Raw genomic sequence first — 22,301 nt, 5'->3', positions numbered from 1 at the left:
TGGAGGAGCTGCCTCGTGCCCTTGCCTCTCCTGTGGGAGCATCTTTTTGGGACCCCAGCTGTGTTTCGTGGTATTCAGAACACCCACACTTCAGTGTTTGGATTTGGGTCTAGGCACTTCTGGCAAAACTAATGATATCTCCTGTGCAACTTCCACATGGCATGAGTATGATATGCATAATGTCATGCATTCATTATATGCGTAGTATAGCATTCCTGTGCAAAGGCCATAGCACCCTTGTGCGCTGCAAGCCTTCGCACAGTAGTCCCCAGGGTCAAATCCTGCCTAGATCAGTAATTCTTTGTTAGTATCAGTGACTATCTTGCCTCTCTGAAATATGCTTTCCCTTAGGTTCTGTCCATACTGTGTTTTTATCCCCTGACTGGTGTTTATAGACTTCGTTGTGTTTTATAGTTTGGACATGGATAACTTGTTGAAATGAATATTCAGTGTTGGTCCAGCTTCTCTACTTTCCTTTGGTTCTGGCTCCTGTTCATGAGATCTTTGCTTGCTTTTGCTTTCCAGGTCTGCAGCTGTCTCAACTTGACCTTGTCCCTTCATGCCTGCTGTTGTCATACTGTTGATGCATTTATTGCTCTCTGTCTGCTTTAAGCTCCAGTGCTTTAGGCTATGCCTTTTTTTCCCCATCCTAAAGATACCTCCTGTCATTTCACTTTCTTTTGCCAGCTTCCATCTCCTTTTCATCTCTAGTTTCTGGAGTGGGTGGTTTATTTTTGCTGACTCCATTTCCTCTCATCTCTACATCATTTCTTAATCTCCTGCAACCTAGCTCTAGCCCTTTGAAATTATTTTGACCTAGGCTGAGACACCTTCTTCAGCTTCTTCCAGCTAAATGTAAGCTTCCTGCTTCCATGGTTGTCATCCTGCTTATCCTTCCACTTCCTATACTTACCCTGATACTTTATCCTTACTCTGTTTTCTTTTTTCTTGGCATTTGCCCTTCTCTCCTGCTGCTTCTCAACATCAGGAAGCCTTTCTTTGTCCTCAGTCTTTCATTCCTCCCTGCTTGGAGAAGTGTCAGCATGTGTTTCTGGTGTTGTGCAAGGGCTCTCAGTCATTGCGGCCTGCAGCGCAAGAAAGACGGGAGCAATGAAAGGCACGTGTTGTAGGTTTCGCCGTTCCCCTGTGGGTAGATGGAGTACCTCACTCTCCCGAGGGCTCTCTGCCGGCATTGCTCACTGACTCTCAGCTTCTCCCTAAGCTACACAAGGATGTGGCAGCAGTCCCATTCGTCTTCTCTGAGGCCTTAATACATCAGCTCCAGGCTGCAGCTCTCCCGTCAGCTGGTAGATAAACATTATGTGTTGAGATCCATCTCCTCCTGGGAATGTGAAAAACTTGAGTGCTTGGGCCATTTTTCTCTGCACCTCCCACATGGAGCAATTTCTCTTAGTGCTACACGCCAGCCCTGGCAGGAGCTGTATGATTTGGATCCACTCCTTCATGCATCTCTAGAGTTTGGCAGAGCAAGCAGCACTAACTGGGCACCAGTGTGTGACGGGCTGGGCCAGGCACTGTGTGCTGCCTGGCTTCCAAAGAGGAGGTGTGATGCCACTGAAATTGGGAGGGGCGTGACTTACTCTGCATTGGGATTGTTATGAACTCAGGATCTGGCCCATTGGCTGACTGCTGTAGAAGTGGAGTATGGCCATCCCTAAAATATCTTTTCCTTATCTGTGAACCTGCCACAGAAGCCGTGAATTGTCATGCTGCTGTGTTAGGGTCTCTACAGAGCGTAAGGATACTACATTTGAGCCTTCAGCCCCATCGTGCTGTATTTTTCCTTGTGGCTGCAGGCTATGAAAAACGCAAAATTACTTCTGCCAACATCTGTGCTAACATACATTGAGGAGTATTGCACCCTAGCACCTGAAACAGATGCACATTTTAATTTTATGTTCATGGGGAGAATGATGCTATGATAAAATGCGGTAGCTCCCTCTTCAAGCAATGCTAAGGCATATGACGCTCATGTTTTTGTTTTTCAGCTGAGGTGGAAGGGTTGCAGGTTACCGTGCCTGAGAAGAAGAAGGTGGCCATGTTGTTTCAGCCTGCTTTGCTTCGCTGCCATTTCTCTACTTCTTCCACCCAACCAGCTGTGGTACAGTGGAGGTTTAAATCTTACTGCCAGGACCGGATGGGAGAAGCTTTGGGTATGGCAACTTCTGGTTTACAAACAATGAGCAAGAGGAACCTGGACTGGGATCCCTACCTGGACTGTGTGGATAGCAGGAGGACAGTCCGTGTCGTGGCCTCCAAACAAGGATCTGCCGTCACTATAGGGGACTTCTATAAAGAAAGAGATGTCAGCATTGTCCACGGTAACTCTCCTACCCCAGTGATGCTTGGTGGGGGTTGGAATGGACTCTTAGCAATTTGGGATACTGGAAGCTGGCAGTAATTGTTCAGTCAGCTCCCTTAGAAGAGGCTGCTGGAAGGGAGCTGTTGTATGTCGGACATTTAGGATTCAACCAACCAACCCTAGACCCAAAGGTCCTTTCCTTTGGCCCTTCCCTTCATCCGACTCCGTGTAGGTCTCCAACTCTGATAGAGTATTCTTTTCCCTTTGATGAAGTGGAAGGTTTTTATTCCTGGCTTCTGCATATTGCTCTGTATATAGATTTTCCTTAACAAAGGGATGCCAGCAAGAGGGGTATGAATTCAGTCTTTGCTGGCTAGGTTTTTCTTCCTTGCAAACTCTATTTTTTCCCAGTTCCAAAATACCAGAATTATCCTATATGTCATGTTTGCTCAGCTCTGGACTTCACCAGCTTACCCCATCATGAACCTAAACCCAGCTTTGGGCAGTGTGAAAGGAAGGGTGAAGTCAAGTTGGGTGGAGATGGGGAGTGGCAGGGTCCTTAAACATGTGGTCTGGAACGCTGTATGAGAGACCTTGTCCCTCAAAAGTACAAGGCTTCTGCTTGACTCGGGAGACCACCTAGTCAGAAGTGGAGGCTCCTTGGTGTGGAGAGCATGTGATCAGCCTCAGCAAGGGGGAGCGTAGCCTCAGCAAGGGGGAGTGTTTTCTTTTGTTGCTGTGTAACCTCTTCGGCAGATGGCTGAAGTGCTGTAGAGGAGACACTGTCAAAGCCCTTCTTGCATGGCATGAACACTGTTGGGACCCCAGGCCTTAGGTGATAGGAAGGACAGAGAGTGACATTAGTTACTCCTCCTGCTCTCTCGGCACTTGCAGAGTGAGCTGCCTCTGTGGCATTACCTGTCTTCCCACTTACAGCCACAGAGTCCTGAGCCTGTCGGTTTTTTTCTGCATACTGTGATATTCTGGATAAGGTTAACCCCTCTTCTTAGTAAGGAAATGAAATGGATTTGGGACACGGAGACGGACCCAGTGATTTCATCACTTCACTCTTCCTATAGGTGTTGGAGGGAAAGCCTGACTTTTCTTTTTTGCCTTTCAGATGCAGATCTTCAGATTGGGAAGTTGATGTGGGGAGACAGTGGGCTCTATTACTGCCTTATTATCACACCGGATGATGTGGAGGGCAAGAATGAAGAATCGGTGGAGCTGCTTGTGCTTGGTAAGCCCTCTTGCCAGATTGCTTTTTCAGCAGGTAGCTGATGTATCCTTCCTTCTGCTCTCTCGCTCTCTCTACATATCTGTGCACCATACTACTATGGGTGTAAGATCTATGTAAAACAGTCCCCGCAGTACCTTCACCATTGCCTTGCACCTTGTGCAGTCATTCACACCTAGGCAAAGTGGGTGGCAAACACTACCAAACCAGAATAGTAATGTTTACACCCACACTGCTCACACGTTACACAGGCGTAAATGACTACAGAAAGTGCAGGGCTGTGGAAAGTCAGAACCCTTGTTTTTAAGGCATAAAACAATAAACTTGCAGCAAAGTGAACACTTGAGACAGAGTCTTTTAAAAATAGACACCCAGAAGACATCAAATCATATGCTTTTTCCAGTCTTTTAACATTCCCTTCGCTCCACTCTTCTGACCTGTGAGGATGTCAAGCAGCACTGTGTTTTTCTGCTTGAGTGTGTCAATTTGGCAGATTTTTCTGTCTGCCTAATTATACTTGTCCAGTTAGAGGGGCAGTTTCACAATCACCCTAATCAGGTCTAAGCTGTTGGTGCCAGCAAAAGGACCTGTCCTCTCTGCAGTATGCATGCTTGGCCCTGTGTTTCTTTTAAGCTCCCTTGAGCAGCGTGGTGAGCAGGATCAGTTTCTTTCCAATTTGCAGGGTTAGCTTTCAGCCACGGCTTCCGCAGTCCAGCTCACTGTGAAGGTCAAAAAAGCACCCATCCCAGCTAGGGGAGAAAAGCAGGGTGGAATGGGCCTTTCAGAGGCATTTGTTGACACTGCCTTGAGCCAGCTGTAGTACTTCACCCCTAGACTGCCCCAGGAGAGTAAAATGAGTTAAGACCTTAAGACCTGCTGACATCAATGTTTGTCTGGTCAGCATACTTGCATGGTTCTTGAGTGTATAGATTCTGTACGAAGAAAATGTGAAAAAGCTTGGGTCTATAGTGTGTAGGTGATATGTAGAGGCATATGACAGAACATGTCTGTCAAGTGCTCTTGCTCTCATGGCTAAGGTCAGAGTTTAATTGGCATTTATATTTGGAGCTGTAGTTGTCATCACAAAGTAAACCAGATTGAATGGCTTGGGTGAGTGACTATAACGGTGCCATCACCTCCCCTCACTCCTTCAGATGTCAGTCAAGCAATGGACAACTGGAGAATGGGTCCCTCCAGAAAACAGTGTCATACCCCTGTCTAAATCCACAGTGTGACTGTGTATCATATGCTAGTTAATAACAGGCCCAAGACTGACCTGCGTTAGTTCAGGTGAGGTTATCTCTGCTGGGTGGCAATTGTAGCTGTTACGTAGCCTCTCCAGAGGAGCTGACTGTGGCTGCGTAGTGAGGGACTGCTGAATTTTGTCCCTTCTTCACCTTCCTGTCCAGGACTTAGTGTCTTATCTGTGTCTACAACTGTGCTCAGACACCAGTGATGAAACAGTGCCATGGTAACAGGAAGAATCTGTTTTTCAGTGTGTACAGAAGAGTATGTGGGGGGAAAACGAAGAAATCCCCACCTCTGAGGCTGGCTTGAAGATGTCCCCGGCCCCAGTTTGTTGTGGTTATGTTGGGAGGAAACACCTAGCTTAGGCTGCGTTACCTTGACCGCATCTGCTTTTCTGTTCACTACAGCCTTTGGGTCTGACCTTGCACTTTGTGCAGCACTCTGCTAAGTTTGGCAGCAGCATGAAAGCATACTTGTCGTGGGCATACTTTGTTCTGCCTCATGCTGTTTGGTGCAGCTTGTGTGTATTTCTTTTCCTGGGTAGTGTGTATGGAGGCAACATTCCAGCTTTCGGAGTGATTCCAGGTTACCTACCCATTTTCCTTCCTTCCTTCCCCTTCCCACCTTACTATTTTCCTTCTGCCTTTGCTAGTATGTATTTTTTTTTCCTTTTCCTTTACCTCTCCACATTGATGGCTAAAGGAGGAAGCAGCCAGTGGTGAAAATACTGTTTCTTAATATTCTGGCATCTTCTGGGACATTTTTTATTCCATCCCACTGCTCTGCTAAGTATTAGTGACTTGCAGGGAGACAGTGAGTACAGATGTAGATCGGAGCAATTCCACAGTCCTAGGGGACACACGGTAAAAGGGTTTTGTTTGCTCTTTTGCTGTTTGCTGCTCTTTGGGTGGAACCCAGATTTCCTTTTAGAGCAGTTGGAGCAGCGGAGGGATAGTGTCGGTGAGAGACAGTACGATTCCCACAGCACATTGCTGTTTGCTCCCTGCTGACAGTGGTCTTTCAAAGACAATTTACATTGCTTATTTTGGGGCTGCTGCATGATTTAAGCATAGCTTAGAATTTTGAATAGAGCAGAGGTTCTACCCACTCATGTTATCAGTGGGGCAGGACAGAAAAATCAGAATGGAAAAGGAAATAGGAAGATATCCCTTCTAGTGGTTTCATATTAATGCCAAGATGAAAGGTGTGTTTAGGTTAGAGAAAGATACTGCTGGACAGGGCAGTTTAATATCACATAGAAACCTTGAAAGGTCTGAGAGGCAAAAATGGTAGATACCTAATAGCATCAATAAATTAATGGAAATTTGCTTAGCTAGAAGTGGAGGATCCTGCTTTTATGCAGTGAATTGCACAATTAAAAATTGGTCAAAAGCTGCTTTATCACAACTTGGAGCAAAATCCAAAACCTGAGCAAATTACAGCATTACTTTTTTCTTAGGGAAGCAATCACAGAGACTTCCAGTGAAGTCTAAGTAGCCAGTCAGCCTGGGTCGTGATGGGATTGCATGCTGAGTATTGTCACCTGGATGTGTCACGTTGACACACAAAGAGGCTGGAGAACTCTTAGGCAGCATCAGAGAATCCCATGGGCTGTCTTCATTTCAGGCCTATTTCAGAAAAGCATATAAGCATTTATTTATATCTATTTGTGCTCAACAAAGCTGATAGGATTTATAAAGCATACCTGATGTTAAGCATGTGCTTATGTGCTTTGCTGAAAAGACTGTTCAGTAGGTTTTGCTTAGTCAGGGACTTTAACCCTCTCTAACGGAATCAGTGCAGGCAAGGGAAGAGGAATAGTAACCTCTGTGCCTCAGAAACACAGAAGAAGAATGGCTGGTAGTGAACCTCCTGTAGAGTAAAGAAAGAATTTAAATTAAAAAGTACTATTTTTTGGGGGCATTTGGGATCTCCAGAGAGGGTCTAGCATGCTGGAAACTGTATGAACTTTACTTCTGCTGCAGCAGGACTAGGCTAGAACAGAGCTTAGCAATTCCATAGCAGGATTCAAGTGATGCTCTCTGCACTCGTGTTTTACTAGAAATGTAGAACTCTTTGCTGGGCTAATAAATCCATTTGCAACTTGATACATTTTTATTTATTGGAACTAATGTGATTGAATCAAAAAGGCTGAATCCTTAATTTAAGAATGTCTGTGTTTCTATCTTAGTAGCTAGCAGCTGAGTGTCCTGCTTCTTGAAACCCAGACAGTGCTATTAATCAAACTGTTATTGGTAGCACCTGTGCACTGCTTTTTATATGAGAATGTCAGTGGGCTTCAGTAAAGTCATTCATTGCAGCCTTTGTTGAAGGGAACTGCAAGTGTACCAGTGGAGTGGATGCAGGGTGCCTGGTGTAATCTTTTGAATCAGAAGTACAGGGCAGTGTCAGTGGATACCCCATCATAGCTTCATGTGACCCAGCTCACATCAGGAAGCAGTCTAGCTTAATTGCATGATATTGCATATAACCTAGTGAGCCTTTCTGAGAGCTGGAATTTACTAATCAGGTGCAGGGTCCTGTGAAAGCAGCTATACTGCTCTCTTCCAAAGCTGGTACAGCTACAGAGCAATGGCTGTAGGTATAGCTAGGCACAGCTGACTACCCTGAAATGTGTAGGTCTGTGCAAGCTCAGCAATGTTTACATTACAAGATTTTTACGTAGCTTAGACATGCTTCACAGAACAGTGGCTTCATTCCCAAGGATGTGTCAAGTTCCTGGAAGAGGTAGGAAAGTGATCTGCTAATCCCAGTTGTTAGTTTGATACTTTGGTTAGTTATCCATGTGCTTTGCTAGACAGCTATTGCCTCCCTTGTTTTTTTTTCGTCCAATTTGTCAGCTAATACTACATAAATGGTATATTAGTGAAATATTATTTTATAATTAATCTTTTAGGAGCTTCAGCTTCTACTGTTGTTATGCTTTAAATAACAACAATTAGCACTTGAGTTTTTTCTTATTTTCCAAAGTCAACTAGGACTTAACATTGGTAAACTGACATCTTTGGTAGTTTGTATTACCAGCCAATATTGATACAGACTAAACCCAAAATTTATCAAGTCTAACGCCCATAGGTAGGAAAGAATATAGATACATGTACACACAGCATATTGCACAGTAATTAATGTACTAATAGAGACGTGCGTTGGCTTTCAGAGAGGATAAATCTCTACTGGGACGTGTGCGTATGGTGTGCAATGCTAATAAGACAGTTCTTACTCAGCAAAGTGACTCAATAGCTGCTATAAATATAGTCAGGTTTGGAGTCTCTTGTGTGCCGGGAGAGACTGTATTATAAAAGTTGATGTGGATTTGGAGACAGAAAAGTTCTTGGCAAAATTTTCCCTTACAAGACGATGGTTTTAGAATTTTGCTCTGTTTCGCTGAAAAGCTGCCAGTAGCTTCCGAGCCAGTACTTGGTCACAGCGGTTGGCAGAGATGTCAGTGGTATTGGCCATGTGTTGGGGATGAGAGGGCCAGATCTCACCCAGGGAGGTGTCTGTGAGCAGCTTCACGGCGAGGGCTCTCTGACCTTGAGCTGCGCTTTTGTGAGCGAAGGCGGGTAGTGCCAGCAGGCGAAGGAAGTGATCGGCATGGGAGCCCTCCACTTAAAAATCCAGGAAAAGCATTGATGCCAGGGAGGCCGCTGGTGTCCTCCCACCCCCAAAGTGCTCGTCCTGTCCCCATTAGGTGCTGCTGCCCTGCCCCGGACCACTGTGCTGCCACCTTTGTAATCTGGGTCCAATCCTGCTTGTCCTAGCCCGGGCGACTCCTAGTTATTTATTTCACGCCATTTAGAAGTGCTACTTGTTGCCAAGGTTTTTTACCCCTCTTTTCCTCCTTATTTGCCAGCGACAGCCACACGCTGCTCACAAAGGAGACTGGCGTGATTAAAAGACCTCTGTTACTAAGGTAGCCATGGCAACAGCCTCCTTGGAGGTCTTTGTTGCCTGCTAAAACTTTGATCTCCAAGAAGGGCTGCTGCTGTTTCTCCCTCCAATTGAAGAGGACGGGAAGAAAGGATAAAGTTACTCGGAGCAGAGGGAGCATGGAGGAACTCATTGCAGAGCCATACTCTCCCAATAAATCTCATAGTAGCTTTCTTGGAAGAGTATCTGATTTACGAGGGCCACGCTTCCTCTCCTGTCCTATCCAGCCTCCTCTCAGGACAGTGTCCTGTGCCAGGGGCCTCTTGCTGTGGCATGGCTTGGCAAATTTTTCTGCCACTGAGGAAGAAATAGTTCCTTCTGTAGCTGCTGCCTCCTGTGGTCCCACTGCTACAGGTAGGGCTGCAGAGGCAGCTCCCAACAGGGAAACCAATTCAGCAGTTATTGCCATATTTACCCAATATTTATCACATTTAAATATCACATGCAATTGGCCAGTATTTACCATGTTCCCGTATTTACCCAATTGCCATGTTCCTGACTGCACCTGTGCCTACTTTATTCATGTCATCATTTCTTTTCAGCTGCACCACTTACCCTAATTATTTTTGTGTCTCTTCTCTGCAGACTCTCTGCTAATTGTCTGCTTGACTCCAGGTCCTCCCTGAGCTGCTATTTGCTCTCCCACTCTGTCACCTGCCTTCCTCCTGCCTATTAACTCCTGTCCTCGCTCGCCTCTTCTGTATCTCTGCACCTTCTGGACCTGCTCTGCACCCCTCAGCTTTTCCCTCTCCTGTTCCTCCTCCCCACCCTCTCCTGCTGTGCTCTGCCAGTGCAGACTGGGGGCTCTCAGGCTGCCTTGCACTTTGGGGCTGGCTGGGGCCCGGGGTGTGCAGGGTGCCTGGTGAGAGGCTGCTGTGGGCGCGTAAAGCCCCGCAGCAGCACAGTGGGAATAGAGACAGGAGCGTGTCCCAGATCCATGCTGGAACAAGGACGAGCTCCTAGCTCCAACAGAGCCGCCCGGGACAGCCCTGGTAAACGGGGCCATCGTCTATTCCCTCTTTCCCCTGCGGGTGTCTACTGGGGCTCGGTGGGGAGAGCTTGTACAGAGGACACGTATCCCTTGCAGGGGTGCAGAGCTGCGACTTGGCAGCTGTGCCCGGCCATGTCTCAGAGTGCCTGCAGTCGTCCTCCTCAGGCGGGCAGAGCTGCTGTCCAGAGGTCGTGTGGCCAGGTGGTCTCTTGGCCGGATGTTTTACTAAATTGTTTTCTCCCCACCAACTGCTTTGTAGCTCCAGCCTTCCACCTTCAAGTTTCCTTAAAAAAAAAAAAAAAAAAAAAAAAAAAAAGTGAGGTGAGCTTAATGTCTACAGAAGGAGCAGCCTGGGCACAGAGAGCCAGGAGGTTGGTGGCCATGATCACTGTGGCCTCCTCCTGGCTGGTGTTTCAGCTGCAGGTCCAAAGGGAGGCCTTGCTCACTGAAACCCTGCCCTCTCTGCCCCAGCTTTGGGCACCATGCCGGCCTGATCTCCCTTCCACCAGCTACTGCCTGGCTTTGAGGTGCACCCCTGCCGGGGCCAGGCTTGCACAGGGCAAGCAAGCAAGAGTCAGCGGTGGCCCCTGACCCCCCAGAGCTGCCCTGTCCCTGCGCCCGCTGGCTGGCGGGCTGGGGGCTTCTGCTCCACTTGTTGCTGGCAACAGCGGCAGGAGGAAAGCCTTCAATGAGGGGCAGCAGCGGGGGGCCTCCCGTTGCCTTGCCAACCGCCGTGCACTTCACCCGCTACGGGGGAAGTGCATGGTGGGGTGAATTAATTCGGCCCAGGATGGGGAGGGGGGAGAGCTGGGGTGCATTGAAAGCTGCTGGGGGCACGGCAGTCCAGAGGCAGGCTTTGTGCTTGCTGGCTGTCGGCTGGGCTAGTCAAAGTGGCAGAGTTCAGGCTGAGCCAGTGGTGGGGTTCGCTGCTGCCTTGGACCCTCCCGGCCTTTGTGCATCCCCTGAAGGTGGCTCTGGGGCCCCCAGGGCTGTGTGAGCCCTGCTGGCAGGGCAGGGGGAGCAAATTCCCCAAGCAGATACTCAGCAGAACCAAGTGAGGCTGCAGAAGCAGGGAAATACTTGACTGCTTGTAGGTAGCACAAAGGAACTACTTTGGTTGTCTTTGTAATGAGTTACCAAGTACTCAAGCACTGTTATTTTTGAGGGGTGCTTCTTCCCCCTTGAACATGTGGTTCCTCCTGGGGATCAGGAGGCACCATAAGACCTAGCACTAGCATGGATCGAGGCTCTTCAGGTAGGTTCAAAATAAAGCAGGTGCCTATTTGGACTCGTGAGATGGAGCTTCTGCTCTTTATAGGTGTCACTCCATTACCCCGGTACCACAAATCCCAGCCCTAAATTAGCTGCATACCTCCAGCTATTTGTCTGTTGGCATCTGCTCTCAGACTAGGGCTGCACGTGAGCTTGTGTGGAGATGATAACGCATGGGAGGCAAGCTGCATGCCCGTGTCTGCCCATATGTTCTGCGTGCATGTGGTTCACGTGTACATTGTTCACATGCACACACACACAGAGAATTGCATATTTTTTTGTGCGTGCTGGGAAAATAAGGAATATATTTAATATGCATGTGGAATGTAATGTAAATCTAGCATACTGTGACACAAGACATTCTTTTGTTGCATGTGTTTGGAGCCCACTTGTGGCACCCAAGACTTGAGCCACACACGTGTGTTGTATACGTGCCTATATCTTGTGAGCAGAAAGCATACATGAGTACTCTCCCATAACAAGCTAGCTGTGAGCAGTTTGGACACTTGATCCTTCCAGAAAATGGACTGCAAAGAACGTCATCAAACTCTTTGTATATGTAGATGAAAATGTTGCAGTAGACTGATGGCAAGAGTCCTCCTTCAAAGTAGTAAATTATCTGAAGGATCAGCATTGTATCTTTTGCTAAGGCTTCAGGAGCACCTCATCATGATGACGTTACTGTGAGTACTAAACAGCTCTGATGAGTTGCAATTGGTTGCGAAGCACTGCCTGCATTCAGAGTATGTTAATTAGGGCTCCAGCAGGCATTCTTATGGATTTTTGATCTCTACAGAACCTCTGCTGAAGCACTGAGAAAAAACGGACAGTGGGAATTTGATTATAACACACTTCAAGGACAGACTAGAGGCCAAGCAAGGACAGACTAGAGGCCAAGCAACTTGGGATCCAGTTCATCGTTGTGTCTGAGTGCTGCTTAGTGCAGGACCTGAAGGGCATGTGGGGAGGTTAAAGGTAGCTTTCTACCACTTTTGCACTGGCTTACCCTTAGCTGCTTCTGTTATGTTATAGCCACAATGTATGTCTCTCTTCAGAGTGCAGCTCTGCTACCTTATGCATGTCTTTAAAAAACCTAGTGTGATCCTGGTGCTATATAAAAGAGTACGCAGCGCAGCTGCACATAGGGCTGTTCTGCCAATGCACGAGTGTGTGTAAATTACAGCTGAATACTGTGCAGGATTTTTGCTGTGTATTAGAAATATCCCAGATGTTCAGTGCCAAAACAAATAGGCACCAAGCTGCCTTTGGGCTTGGATTTTGTTTGTATTCAGTTATAAATTAGAAGTTGACTTGCCCCCCCCCCCCCCCCTTTTTTTTTTTCATTTTCCTTTTGCAAAGCGAGTCCACAAATTTCTACATGAATCCTTCCCTGGTCGGTTTGCTTCACTTGAGAGTTGGCCTTATATCACACAGTCTCACCAAGTTGCTCATGCATCTTGAAATAAGTAGCACATACTCACTTCAAGACTGCTTTCCTGGAGCTGTCTCTGCAGTTGCAGAGCCCCACATGGAAAGCACCACCCACGGGTGTTGGATGCATGTGGCTGACTTGTCAAAGGCCTTGGGTTAAAGATGTTTCACATCCATCCAAACTACATCAGTACATTTTTAAAGTAAACTAAATCCTTCTGTTTGAGGGCTGTCGTGCATTTTCAGGAGCTTTTTGCATGTGTAGAGCAAAACTCCAGAAAGATGTTACTGTGTAACCATGCTAAGGGGACCTCCCTCTTGTCATTTTGTGCCTAGATCAGAGAAGCTCTGTTCCAGATTCTTTCCCCCCAGCTCTGCTGATAAAGATAAAATGCAAGGACACAGAAATGGCAGAAGTGCAGAGGCAGACAACAGGCATCGAGCAGGATGACATCTGTGGTTGATAGGAATTCAAGTAATGGAGTGCAAGTGGGCTGATGAGGAAGGGGACTGAAGGCTAAGGCAGGGGCTGGGGAGTGTGTTTTTCTTGCAGTAACCTCTCTCCTTGTTCTCCTCCTTCTGTCTTTTCTAGGCAGGACAGGGCTGCTTGCTGATCTCTTGCCCAGTTTTGCTGTGGAGATTATGCCAGGTATTCAGTCATTTCACCCTTCAGTCACCCAGTCCTCTGTCATCTTGTCTGTTTATCCTTCTACAGCATCTTTGTGTGGTGTACATTTCATTCTTATGTGTGTTTTATCTGGGGATAAAAAGGGAGAAGCCTATTGCTTACTCAAAAAGTGTGTTGGGTTGAGATCTGAGAGAGCTGAGGGCTTGGGGGAGGAATGGCCGTGCTGGGAGCCAGCATACAGAGATGGTTGATGTTATGCCAGGATCAGTGTGAGAGCAGAAATGCCAGCACTATTCACGGGAGGTTTTATATCAAGCTCTCTGTTCTCCCCCCACTATCACAAAGGTAACGCCGCTCCAGCCTGTGAGACCGTGGCAGCCTCCTGTGCCCGTATGGCTTTGTACATCAGCTGCTCTTGTGCAGTAGTAACTTCCGCTCCCCAGACCCTATCCTGCGGGTACCGTTACGGCCATCACCACAGATGGTAGCACAGGAGGTGCTAGAAATAGAGCACTGGTTAGCAACCCATCAGTGGCACAGCCCCTCTTGCACTGCACGGCCAGGGCATTATCTAGGTAACACCAGGTGGTTGGACCAGACATGAAAGCTCTCTGCCCATGATAACTCCCTCGCTAGCCAAACTAATGAGAGCCGCCAGTTCTGGCACTCCTTGCAGGGGAAACAGAAGACTGTGCAACAGATTGTCCTTGAAAGGGAAAAGCTGTGAGAACATTTAGCCCTTGAGTCATCTGATCATCCCCTGACAGTGCCCAAGGAGTGTTTCTTTCACACGTTTGTGCAAAAATGCAACTCCACATAAATGTGTGAAGCTGGTTTCAAGTCTGTCCTAGAGATGCAAACGGAGAGAAGGCAGACACTCCCCCGTCTCCAGTGTAACCCAAAGCTCCCTGGAAGTTCAGCATGGCAGGAGAGGGTTTGGTCTTTTCAGCATAGACAGAAGTCGATTCTCTGTTGCCTAACACTTTTTTTTTTCCCCACTGTTTACAATTTTATTGAACGGGTATAAAATTCTTGTGTGTTGGCCAGGTAGCTTTCTGGAACCCTCAATGCATGGGTATAAACGACAAGAAAGTGTAAAAGGCAGCGGCAAACCACATTTCAGCTGTTAGCATTGCCTGTTACCTGAATAAACAAAAGCAGATGCTTGTGCAAGCGCAAAACAGTAGTTTCCAGACAGCAAGGACACATAGCATTTCAGATGGGTAGTCATTTGAATCTTAGGCTTATACAGTTGTACCTGAAAGGACTGTGACAGAAGATAACAGTTGTACTGGAGGAAGGATTAGGGAATTGCAGGTAGAAGTGGTTGAATCCCAGTTTTGTGCATGAAGGAGGAGCCAGCAGGCTCTTTTGCTGTTTTCTTAACCTCATCAGAGAAGCAAATGGTCTAACTTCTGTGAAGTAAAATATTTCGTGATTCATAGGTCCCTGTGACTGGGACACTGAGTTCAAACATCCACTCCTGGTGCTGAGTGAGTATCTTGCAATGTAGATACTAACCTGACCTCCTTTTATACTCCTAGAACGTTTTCAGAAAGACCACAGATACACTTACAATGGAGTTACTCTGTTTTTTTCTTCTACCAGGCTTTTATCCTTTATGGAGTGGTTGCGAACTGTTCACTAATAGATCTGGAGATTTGACACCTGAGCTTCATTGCATAGCTGTGGCTGGCCACTTCTGTCATGTGATACTACTTCACCTCCTTCTCTGTATCAATGATGGTTGTAGAGAGCAAGATGAGAACATGGCAAAAGAAAAAGCCACTGAGCTGCTGCCCTGCTTGGATTGGCATAGGTTAGGAAGTACAGGACTGGAAAGGATAGCCTGGCTTGCTATCTTGCTGTCCAGAGCGCCACGTAATTCCATCCTTTCCATAAGCTTAGTGAGCTTCAGAGTAGCCTGGGTTTGGCCTTTCTCTCTCCCATTCGATCGCTTTCTTTGATGTGCATCTTCTAGCTTCCATCTACATTACTCGTAGCCTGTTTATGCCCATTTATGTAAGACCTTTAACTATAATACCTGCTTTTCCTCCTAGCTTTCATCCTCCTAGCATATTTACAGGCAGCAGCTACGTCTGCTCTCAGCCTTCTTTTTAATGGACTAACGCAGTGAGCTTCAGCTCTCCTGCTGCAAGGCAGGCTATCGAGTCCCTTCATCCCCTCAAATCCCTGCTTTGCATCCGTTCTGACCTGATTTCATCTTTTCTTGTCCAAAGGTGACCAGAGCTGTATATCATCAGCAACTTCAGGTGCAGTTACATGGAGGCCTTGTGTGATGGCATTAATGTTTCCTTAACACTACTGGAAATTCCTCCTCTACTGGGCATGGGATTACATTTACCATTTTTGTGGCTGTATTGCATAAGCAGTTACAGTTGTCCGATGGTGGAATCGTATACTGGATCATTTCTCTTCTTTTTCAGTTGTTTTCAACTAACAAAGTCTGTTCAGAACAGAAATTGTTCTTAATACTTGAATGTGTGACCTTGAAGTATTGCTGCATACCTTGGAATTCAGTCTATTGCTGCATTTCATGTTTCTTACTTTAGGCCCAAGGACAACTGGCCCTTTCTAGAACATATCCCAGTCTTCATCTGCTTCTGTGCCTCTAACCCTCAAGACACATTAACACATTCTTATTTTCTGTGTAAAGGTCATTTGTAAAAACATTAAATAAGCTGGTTCCTAGAACCAGCACTTGAGGAATTGTATCAATAATCTGCTCTCAGCTCTTTTCCATTCATGAATACTTCCCTCCAGCCATTTCCGTATTCATTAGCTGAATTTTTCTCAGCATATAGTAACTTCACCAAAAAAAAATTATTCCACAAGGACCAAAATTGTCTGCAAATTTAAATGAAATTCATCTGTTTCAGCCAAAAGAGAAATAAAATATTCAAAAAATATAAAACATTTCACTTGACACTTCTGAAATGAAGTGTTTTGATTTGTAAATGCCAGATCTTTCACTGACATTTTTAAAGGAAATTGTAAGTTCTAGACTAAAAATGGTGTTAAAAAAGGAATTGTTTGTAGAAGAGTTAAGGAAAACTCCAACAAAGCAAAGAATTTTACTTCTGTTTAAACAGCGTTCTGTGGATGAATCAAAAATGGCACTTCTTATTTTTGCATTTTGTTAAGAACTAGAAAAAACTTCTGGTTTGATATTTTTCCTTGACTTTTCAGCTTAGCGATGCAGGTGAGAGGTGCACTATTTTTCCAGTGTGATTCTGTACTCACATTGCAATCCTTGTATCAATACTTCATCTTAAATAATAATGTACCAGGAGACCCCGCAGTGAACGCTGGACTTCTGTTTGGAAACAGTGGTCTACTACTTTTTTTTTTTCTCTGCAAAGCAGCCCCACCACTTCTTTGCTTTCTTACCATCTTTCCAAGGTGGTTGAAAAACCACCTAGGTACCCCTGGAGTCTTTCCCCGCAGATTTTCCCTCACTAGCGGTCTGACTTCTAGGTAGGGTGATGCATCTCTCTGACGTAAAACGAACTCCAGGCCCCCTGTGTATTCAAAGTCTTGAAATTACTTGGTCCAGATGTGTTCACTGACCATTCCCTTAATCCGGGGAATTGCCATGTGGTGGTAGGCGCAGCCCTGTGCACGCAGTCCCCTGCACAGCGCAGTGTGGCCAGATGCAGAGCTGGGAGCTGCCCCAGCACAGGCTGGGCATCTGCTCCCACCATGGCTGCTGCTCCTGCAGATTTCCCAGCAGTGAAGTTTGAGAAACCTTTTCTCACTCCCCTTCTCCTTCCAACCCCATTCTGGTTTTTGTGGACCAGCTATTCTGTGCTTTTACTTGTAGGGCGTTTTTCAGCCATTCCCTCTCGAGGCCTGGCAGACATTATCTGAGGCTTCAGCGGAGCTGGGTGGTAGGGGGAAAGTGGTTGTTAGGTTTCCTGGCTGGCTGCAGCGCCTGAATAGGATGTTCATTCGGCACATTCAAAAGAATAATTGCATGCGTGGGCCTAGTTGCGAAGGGGCAGGCCTGGCTCATTTACTGGGCTATTTATAGCATGCTTTTCACCATCGTTTGTCCCATTAAAAACTAGAATGTGGGTAGGGAACAAACACACAAGCAGGACATGAACATGTCCAGGAAGAATGAGTCTTTGATGAGATCCGAATGCCAATGAAGTACGTCCTGTGGCATTCGTACAGGTCTGCTGTGGGGCGAAGGGTTTCTGTGCTGGGGAACCAGAGCTCCTGCCTCCGTACTGCTTGCCTCTCAGCCAGCCAGAGACGTCACAGGAAGGGACCACATTTCTGTAGCTCCATTTTTCACTGTCATTTGCCATTTCTGCTTTGACACAGAGAGGGACGTAGTTCTAGACCAGCAGGAAGTTCACTTCTGTTATTCACCCATCTGTTTTGCCCCTATGCTCTCCCCGGGGAGGATGTTGCTGATGTTCCCTTCCACAGCAATGTGCAATCCTGTAAGTATCTCTCTTTCTCCCCTTGTTTTCCAGAGTGGGTCTTTGTGGGCCTGGTGATCCTGGGGGCGTTCCTGTTCTTCCTCCTGGTGGGGATCTGCTGGTGCCAGTGCTGCCCACACAGCTGCTGCTGTTACGTCCGCTGCCCCTGCTGCCCTGAGTCCTGCTGCTGTCCCCGGGCGTGTGAGTGACTCTGTCCAAGCCTGGTGCAAGTCTTCTCCTGCACTACTGCTCCCTGGCAGAACAGGAGGAGAATCTGCTAATATTGCTTCCTTTGCCCTGAGCACTTTGCTTGACTAAAGAACTAGTTCTTAGGGAGTGAAGCATCTGACCTATTGCTCAATGGTTGAGCGCTCAAAGTTAATTACAAATGTAATTCCCCGAGCCCTCTCTGCCTTGGCAGCTGTGCCCGCTTCTCCAAAGTGTCATGCTTCCCTTCCAAAGTTGTTGTCGTGTCAGTGAATGTTGCGGGTCAGAGCTAAGAGCATCCTAGGAGGTTTCTTCCCGGCAATGCAAAGCAGCTGCTCTCTACAACAGTGCAAAATCCTTGCAACCCAGCAAGGTTCCTGGTCAGGCTCAGGCAGATCTGTGAAGTTTCATGAGCCTCATCCGTGCTGCTTGAGTCATCTTTTTTTTTTTAAAGCTGAATTGCCACTAAATCATGGCAGCAGTAATGCTGGCTGTAACACCCTGAATGTCTTTCAATTGCTGGGCATCTTCCAGTGCTCATTTGACCTGCCGTGTGCATTTTTTAAACTCTCCTCAGTGCACTTTGAGGCTTAGAGAAATTCAGATTGGTCCTTGTAATTTCATTTGTCCAGTTGTCTCCTGCTAGGTTGTCACCAGTGTTGGTGATGTGCAGGTTTCGGCCTTGTGCTGCGTGGGTTTGTAGGAGGCTGGTGTGATGCTGACTGCTGTTCTTTTTCTTTTTCAGTGTATGTAGCAGGCAAAGCAGCAAAAGCTGGGTACCCTCCTGCAGTCTCTTCCATGCCAGGTCCATACTACATCCCCAGTGTTCCTGTAGCTGGTGTCCCATCTCCTGCTGTGCTGATGGATAAGTCGCACCCCCCTCCCTTAGCCCCAAGTGACTCCAGCGGAGGAAGCCAAAATGGTAATTTGCAGTGCCAGGCACAACATTCCGTCCTCTTACTGGGAGCAGGGCTGGGAAAGGGAGGAAGGATTGCTGCTGATAGAGTGATATGAACAGAAGAAACACATAGAAACTGCATTTTAATCCTGGCTCTGACAATGACATTTGCATCCCTTAGGGCCACATGGTCCAACTTTTCTAGTGCCATGAGCACAGTGTCAGTTTGTGGGAGCCTAATTAGGTCAGCAGGGAATGGGAGGCCAAGTTCCTGCCTGGGACCCCTCTCATTACTGCTGCTAACATTTGCTTGCAGAGAACAAAAGGATTAAGATGATTTCAGGAGAGCAGAGGCAGTGGCCATTTTCCCCTTAGAGCTGATGCCTTGCAAGCTGCTCTCTCTTGGTAAACTCTTCTTCCTACCCTCTGTAGGGCAGTGCTTGCCCTCTGGCAGCAGTTTTTCCTGCAGCGTGTTTTACTGTCCCCATGGCATTTTGGGCACGGGGACATGCTCCCTCGGCATTTCTGCCCAAGCGCATTTGGGGCTGGACCCCCTCCCCTACCTTACAGAAGTCAGTAGGCCACTTTTTTTGTTCAGCCTTTGCATTTGTGAAATGTGAGTGATAAAAGGCTTCTAACTAGAAAGGAGTTGTGGATCAATGTCAGGAGTACAGTATCAGTATGATGACTCTATCTTGGTGAGGGTCACTTCTCCCGCTGCAAAGGAAGCTGCCATCAAGGAAAAAGAGGGTAGCTATTTAGCCACATGCTAGCATTTCAGGATCAGAGTGGCTGTCTAAATTCAAACATGCTGCAGCAGAAGTGGCTCTCACCAACGTAGAGTCACCATACTGACACAGTGTGTTTGCCATTGATCCAGCCACATGTTCAAAGCACCACACTAATTATCAATTGTTAAATTTGCTCATGACAATGTGTTGATAAGACACTTCTGAAAAGGCAAGATCAAGTAGCATAATCAAATAATTAAGCTTTTGGAACAACTCTACACATCCTGCCACTGCCCCAGTCAGTATATTAACCTTTCTGGAATTACAAAAAGTATTTTTCTTCAACAATCATACTTTTTTTTTCCCACTGAAATCAAAACAGAGCTCTGGAATGGAGCAGTTTGAAATAGGAAATAAATCAATCACTGATCCAGAGTAGAACGTATCCAATTCAAAAACCTTTGTCAGAAAATGATGAATGACAGCCCAGTGCTTAATTTTTTTCTCCCGTGAAAAATGTCACTGCATGTAGAGCATGGTGTTGGCCGTGGGAACTCCAGGGATTTTTTTAAGATTCAGATCACAGCCCCGGTCTTGTCTCTGCTGTATGTTACTAGCAGAACACAGATGCAGAATGAAAAACTGTGGATGCGTTTAGTAACCAAATGGAACTGGCTCTTAGCATCCCGTGTTCATTACACAGAAAGATGCATTTATTACATAATCCAAATCAGCTGGCTGGACTTAATCCCTCAGCTCAGGACAGGAAATACTACGTATTGCAAATAAAACCATTATTACAGAGTTTTAACTGTTGTGGCAAGACAACAGAGGTTCTTAAGCTTTTTTCATTTTTAATTAATATTTTTTGCAATAATATGGACAAACCCTTAGTCTGGATCATGCACCTGTTGTTCAACGTGTTCTGTGAACTGTGGAGCTAAGGAAGGGTGATAGCCTGCACCCTGTTCCTTTTCTCTTAGGGTCCTCCACAGTGCCAGAATATCCCCTAATTACAGGCTGTAGAAGAGAAAACATTATGTGGCTGTTCCAAGCTACTTATTTGCTGGTTGGCCAGACAGCAAGCTAAACAAAACAAGTAATGGTTGAGTTTATAATAAAGGCCTTTTCTCAGAAGGAGCGCTAATTATGGTCTCTGTGTCCTCCATGCAGGCAGTGTAGGTCTGATCTGAAACTTGGTATCTTTGAGACTTCAACCTTTCTGTCAAGTTTATTAAAAAAAAAATGGGATCGGAAGTGCTGGGGGACAGAGACTGGGAGATTCTCTAATCCTGGCTGCCAGGCTAAAAAGGACAGCCTTTGCCCTAGATAGTTTCTGTGCTTATAAATGACCCTTGTGAGGTGATCTAGTGAGCAAACTCAGGCATGAGGATGTTTAGAAAATTTGTCTAGGCTTACATAAAAGCCATGTGGCAAAGCTCCAGTGAAGCCTAGGAACTCCATCCTAAACCTAGGGCTGAACAGGAAAAAAAAAAACCAACACCTTTCAGCTCTCTTATTTAGAAAAGTGTTGGCAACACATAAGTTAGGACATATGCTCTGTCTATTTTAAATGCAGTGGTTACCCGAGACTCCTGCATAGATTCCTTAAAGCGTGCACACAGGGAAGCTTTTGATCCACAAGCCGGACTCCAGACCTTTAATATGGAAAGTGTATAAGGATGAGACATCATTTACTTCCTAACCACACTTGTCTGAAAAAAGTAGTAGTCCTGTCCTTTCTGGAGAGGGAGACAGCTTACAGTTTTGGCTGACTTGGTTCCACCCACAGAAGAATAAAAAAAGTGTCTAGTTAAACACAAATTAAACATTAGAAATTTATGAACTGCTGAGGAGAAAAAAATGTGGTCTAACAGGGAAGAATGTTCCATTCCCTTTGACTTCAGTGAATGGTTCTGGACAGGTGGTTAACATCTCTGCATCTTTATTCCCTTATAATTAAGATGGGCCTAAAAATATTCAGACCTTATTAAAGGGTTATAGCAATTTACAGATGAAGAAGGGTGTGAGGAGGAAGCAATAATATCTTTGGTTCTCACATGAAGGAATAATAAAGAGATTTAATAAGTTGAACATTCAGTATCATTGCGAGAAGTATTTAATAAGTAAACGTAGAGACAAAATATGCTTCATCTATAATGGAAAATACTTTTTATGAGCTGTTCACCATCATCTTTGCAGATTTAAATCCAAAGTTAATTTCTAGATGCTTACAGAACTAACCAAGAAATTCATTTGCCTTTTGATACACAGCTGCAATAGCAAGTTGAGCATGAAGCTAGCATGAAGCCTAGCTAATTCTCCATCAGTTCCAGGAGCTATAGACGTTGCCCAAATAGATATTTGTCCTGGCCTCAGTGTGAGTAGTGGCGCTGGGGAGACAGAGTCTGGAAGCTGCCTGTTCAAGTTCCCCAAAGGTTATTAGTAGGTCAGAGTCATTTCCAGCTGATGGTTGTTTGCTGGCCTGTGTATAAATGAGGTGGCAGCTTAGCTGAGCTCCTAGTAGACACATTAGAAGAAAGAATAGCAAGAGGCCTCTTTCCTGGCAAGGTAGCAGACAGAGGTCAGCCACGATGGTGAGGTGAAGTGGAGAACTCGCCTGGCTGTTGCTTGTGCAGTGCAGCAGGAGTCATCGCTTCTGAGGCCAGTCAGTCCAGCCCCTCTTCATAGCAGCAACCTCACTTCAAGAGACGTGATGGTCTTTCACTTTGGAAGGCAGAGGCAGGGTTCCTTGTGTTCTGTAAATCACTGTGTGCATTGCAGTCATTGTGCACACATTTGTGGGGATAATAAAACACAGCGAAACTCCAGACTGCTGTCAGCTAAGCTATCTGGAAACACATTGAAAGCAGGACCCTGGTAGACCCATACTATATTTTAACATCTAATACCTTTCCCAAGTACAGATA

At 46.2% G+C, this 22,301-nt stretch overlaps 1 protein-coding gene across 6 annotated transcripts in view; it reads left to right on the top strand.

Moving 5' to 3' along the window:
- ILDR2 (immunoglobulin like domain containing receptor 2) overlaps window positions 1–22,301 on the top strand; it is a gene marked incomplete at its 3' end in the record, with an annotated part of 42,960 nt that overhangs the window by 7,014 nt on the left and 13,645 nt on the right. For 4 of the 6 annotated variants that reach the window (XM_082332359.1, XM_082332357.1, XM_082332358.1 and 1 more), the window contains exons 2-6: window positions 2,010–2,342; window positions 3,444–3,563; window positions 13,046–13,102; window positions 17,590–17,736; window positions 18,488–18,664. In XM_082332359.1, coding sequence (XP_082188485.1) covers window positions 2,010–2,342; window positions 3,444–3,563; window positions 13,046–13,102; window positions 17,590–17,736; window positions 18,488–18,664 — 834 coding nt within the window. The remainder of the gene's footprint in view (window positions 1–2,009; window positions 2,343–3,443; window positions 3,564–13,045; window positions 13,103–17,589; window positions 17,737–18,487; window positions 18,665–22,301) is intronic. The other 2 variants (XM_082332361.1, XM_082332360.1) reach the window with 1 other exon arrangement.

This window comes from Platalea leucorodia (genome assembly GCF_965183815.1).
Source record: "Platalea leucorodia genome assembly, chromosome: 2".
Classification (NCBI taxonomy): domain Eukaryota; kingdom Metazoa; phylum Chordata; class Aves; order Pelecaniformes; family Threskiornithidae; genus Platalea; species Platalea leucorodia.
The sequence above is the reverse complement of the archived record's forward strand: the minus strand, read 5'-3'. Positions and strand labels throughout refer to the sequence as shown.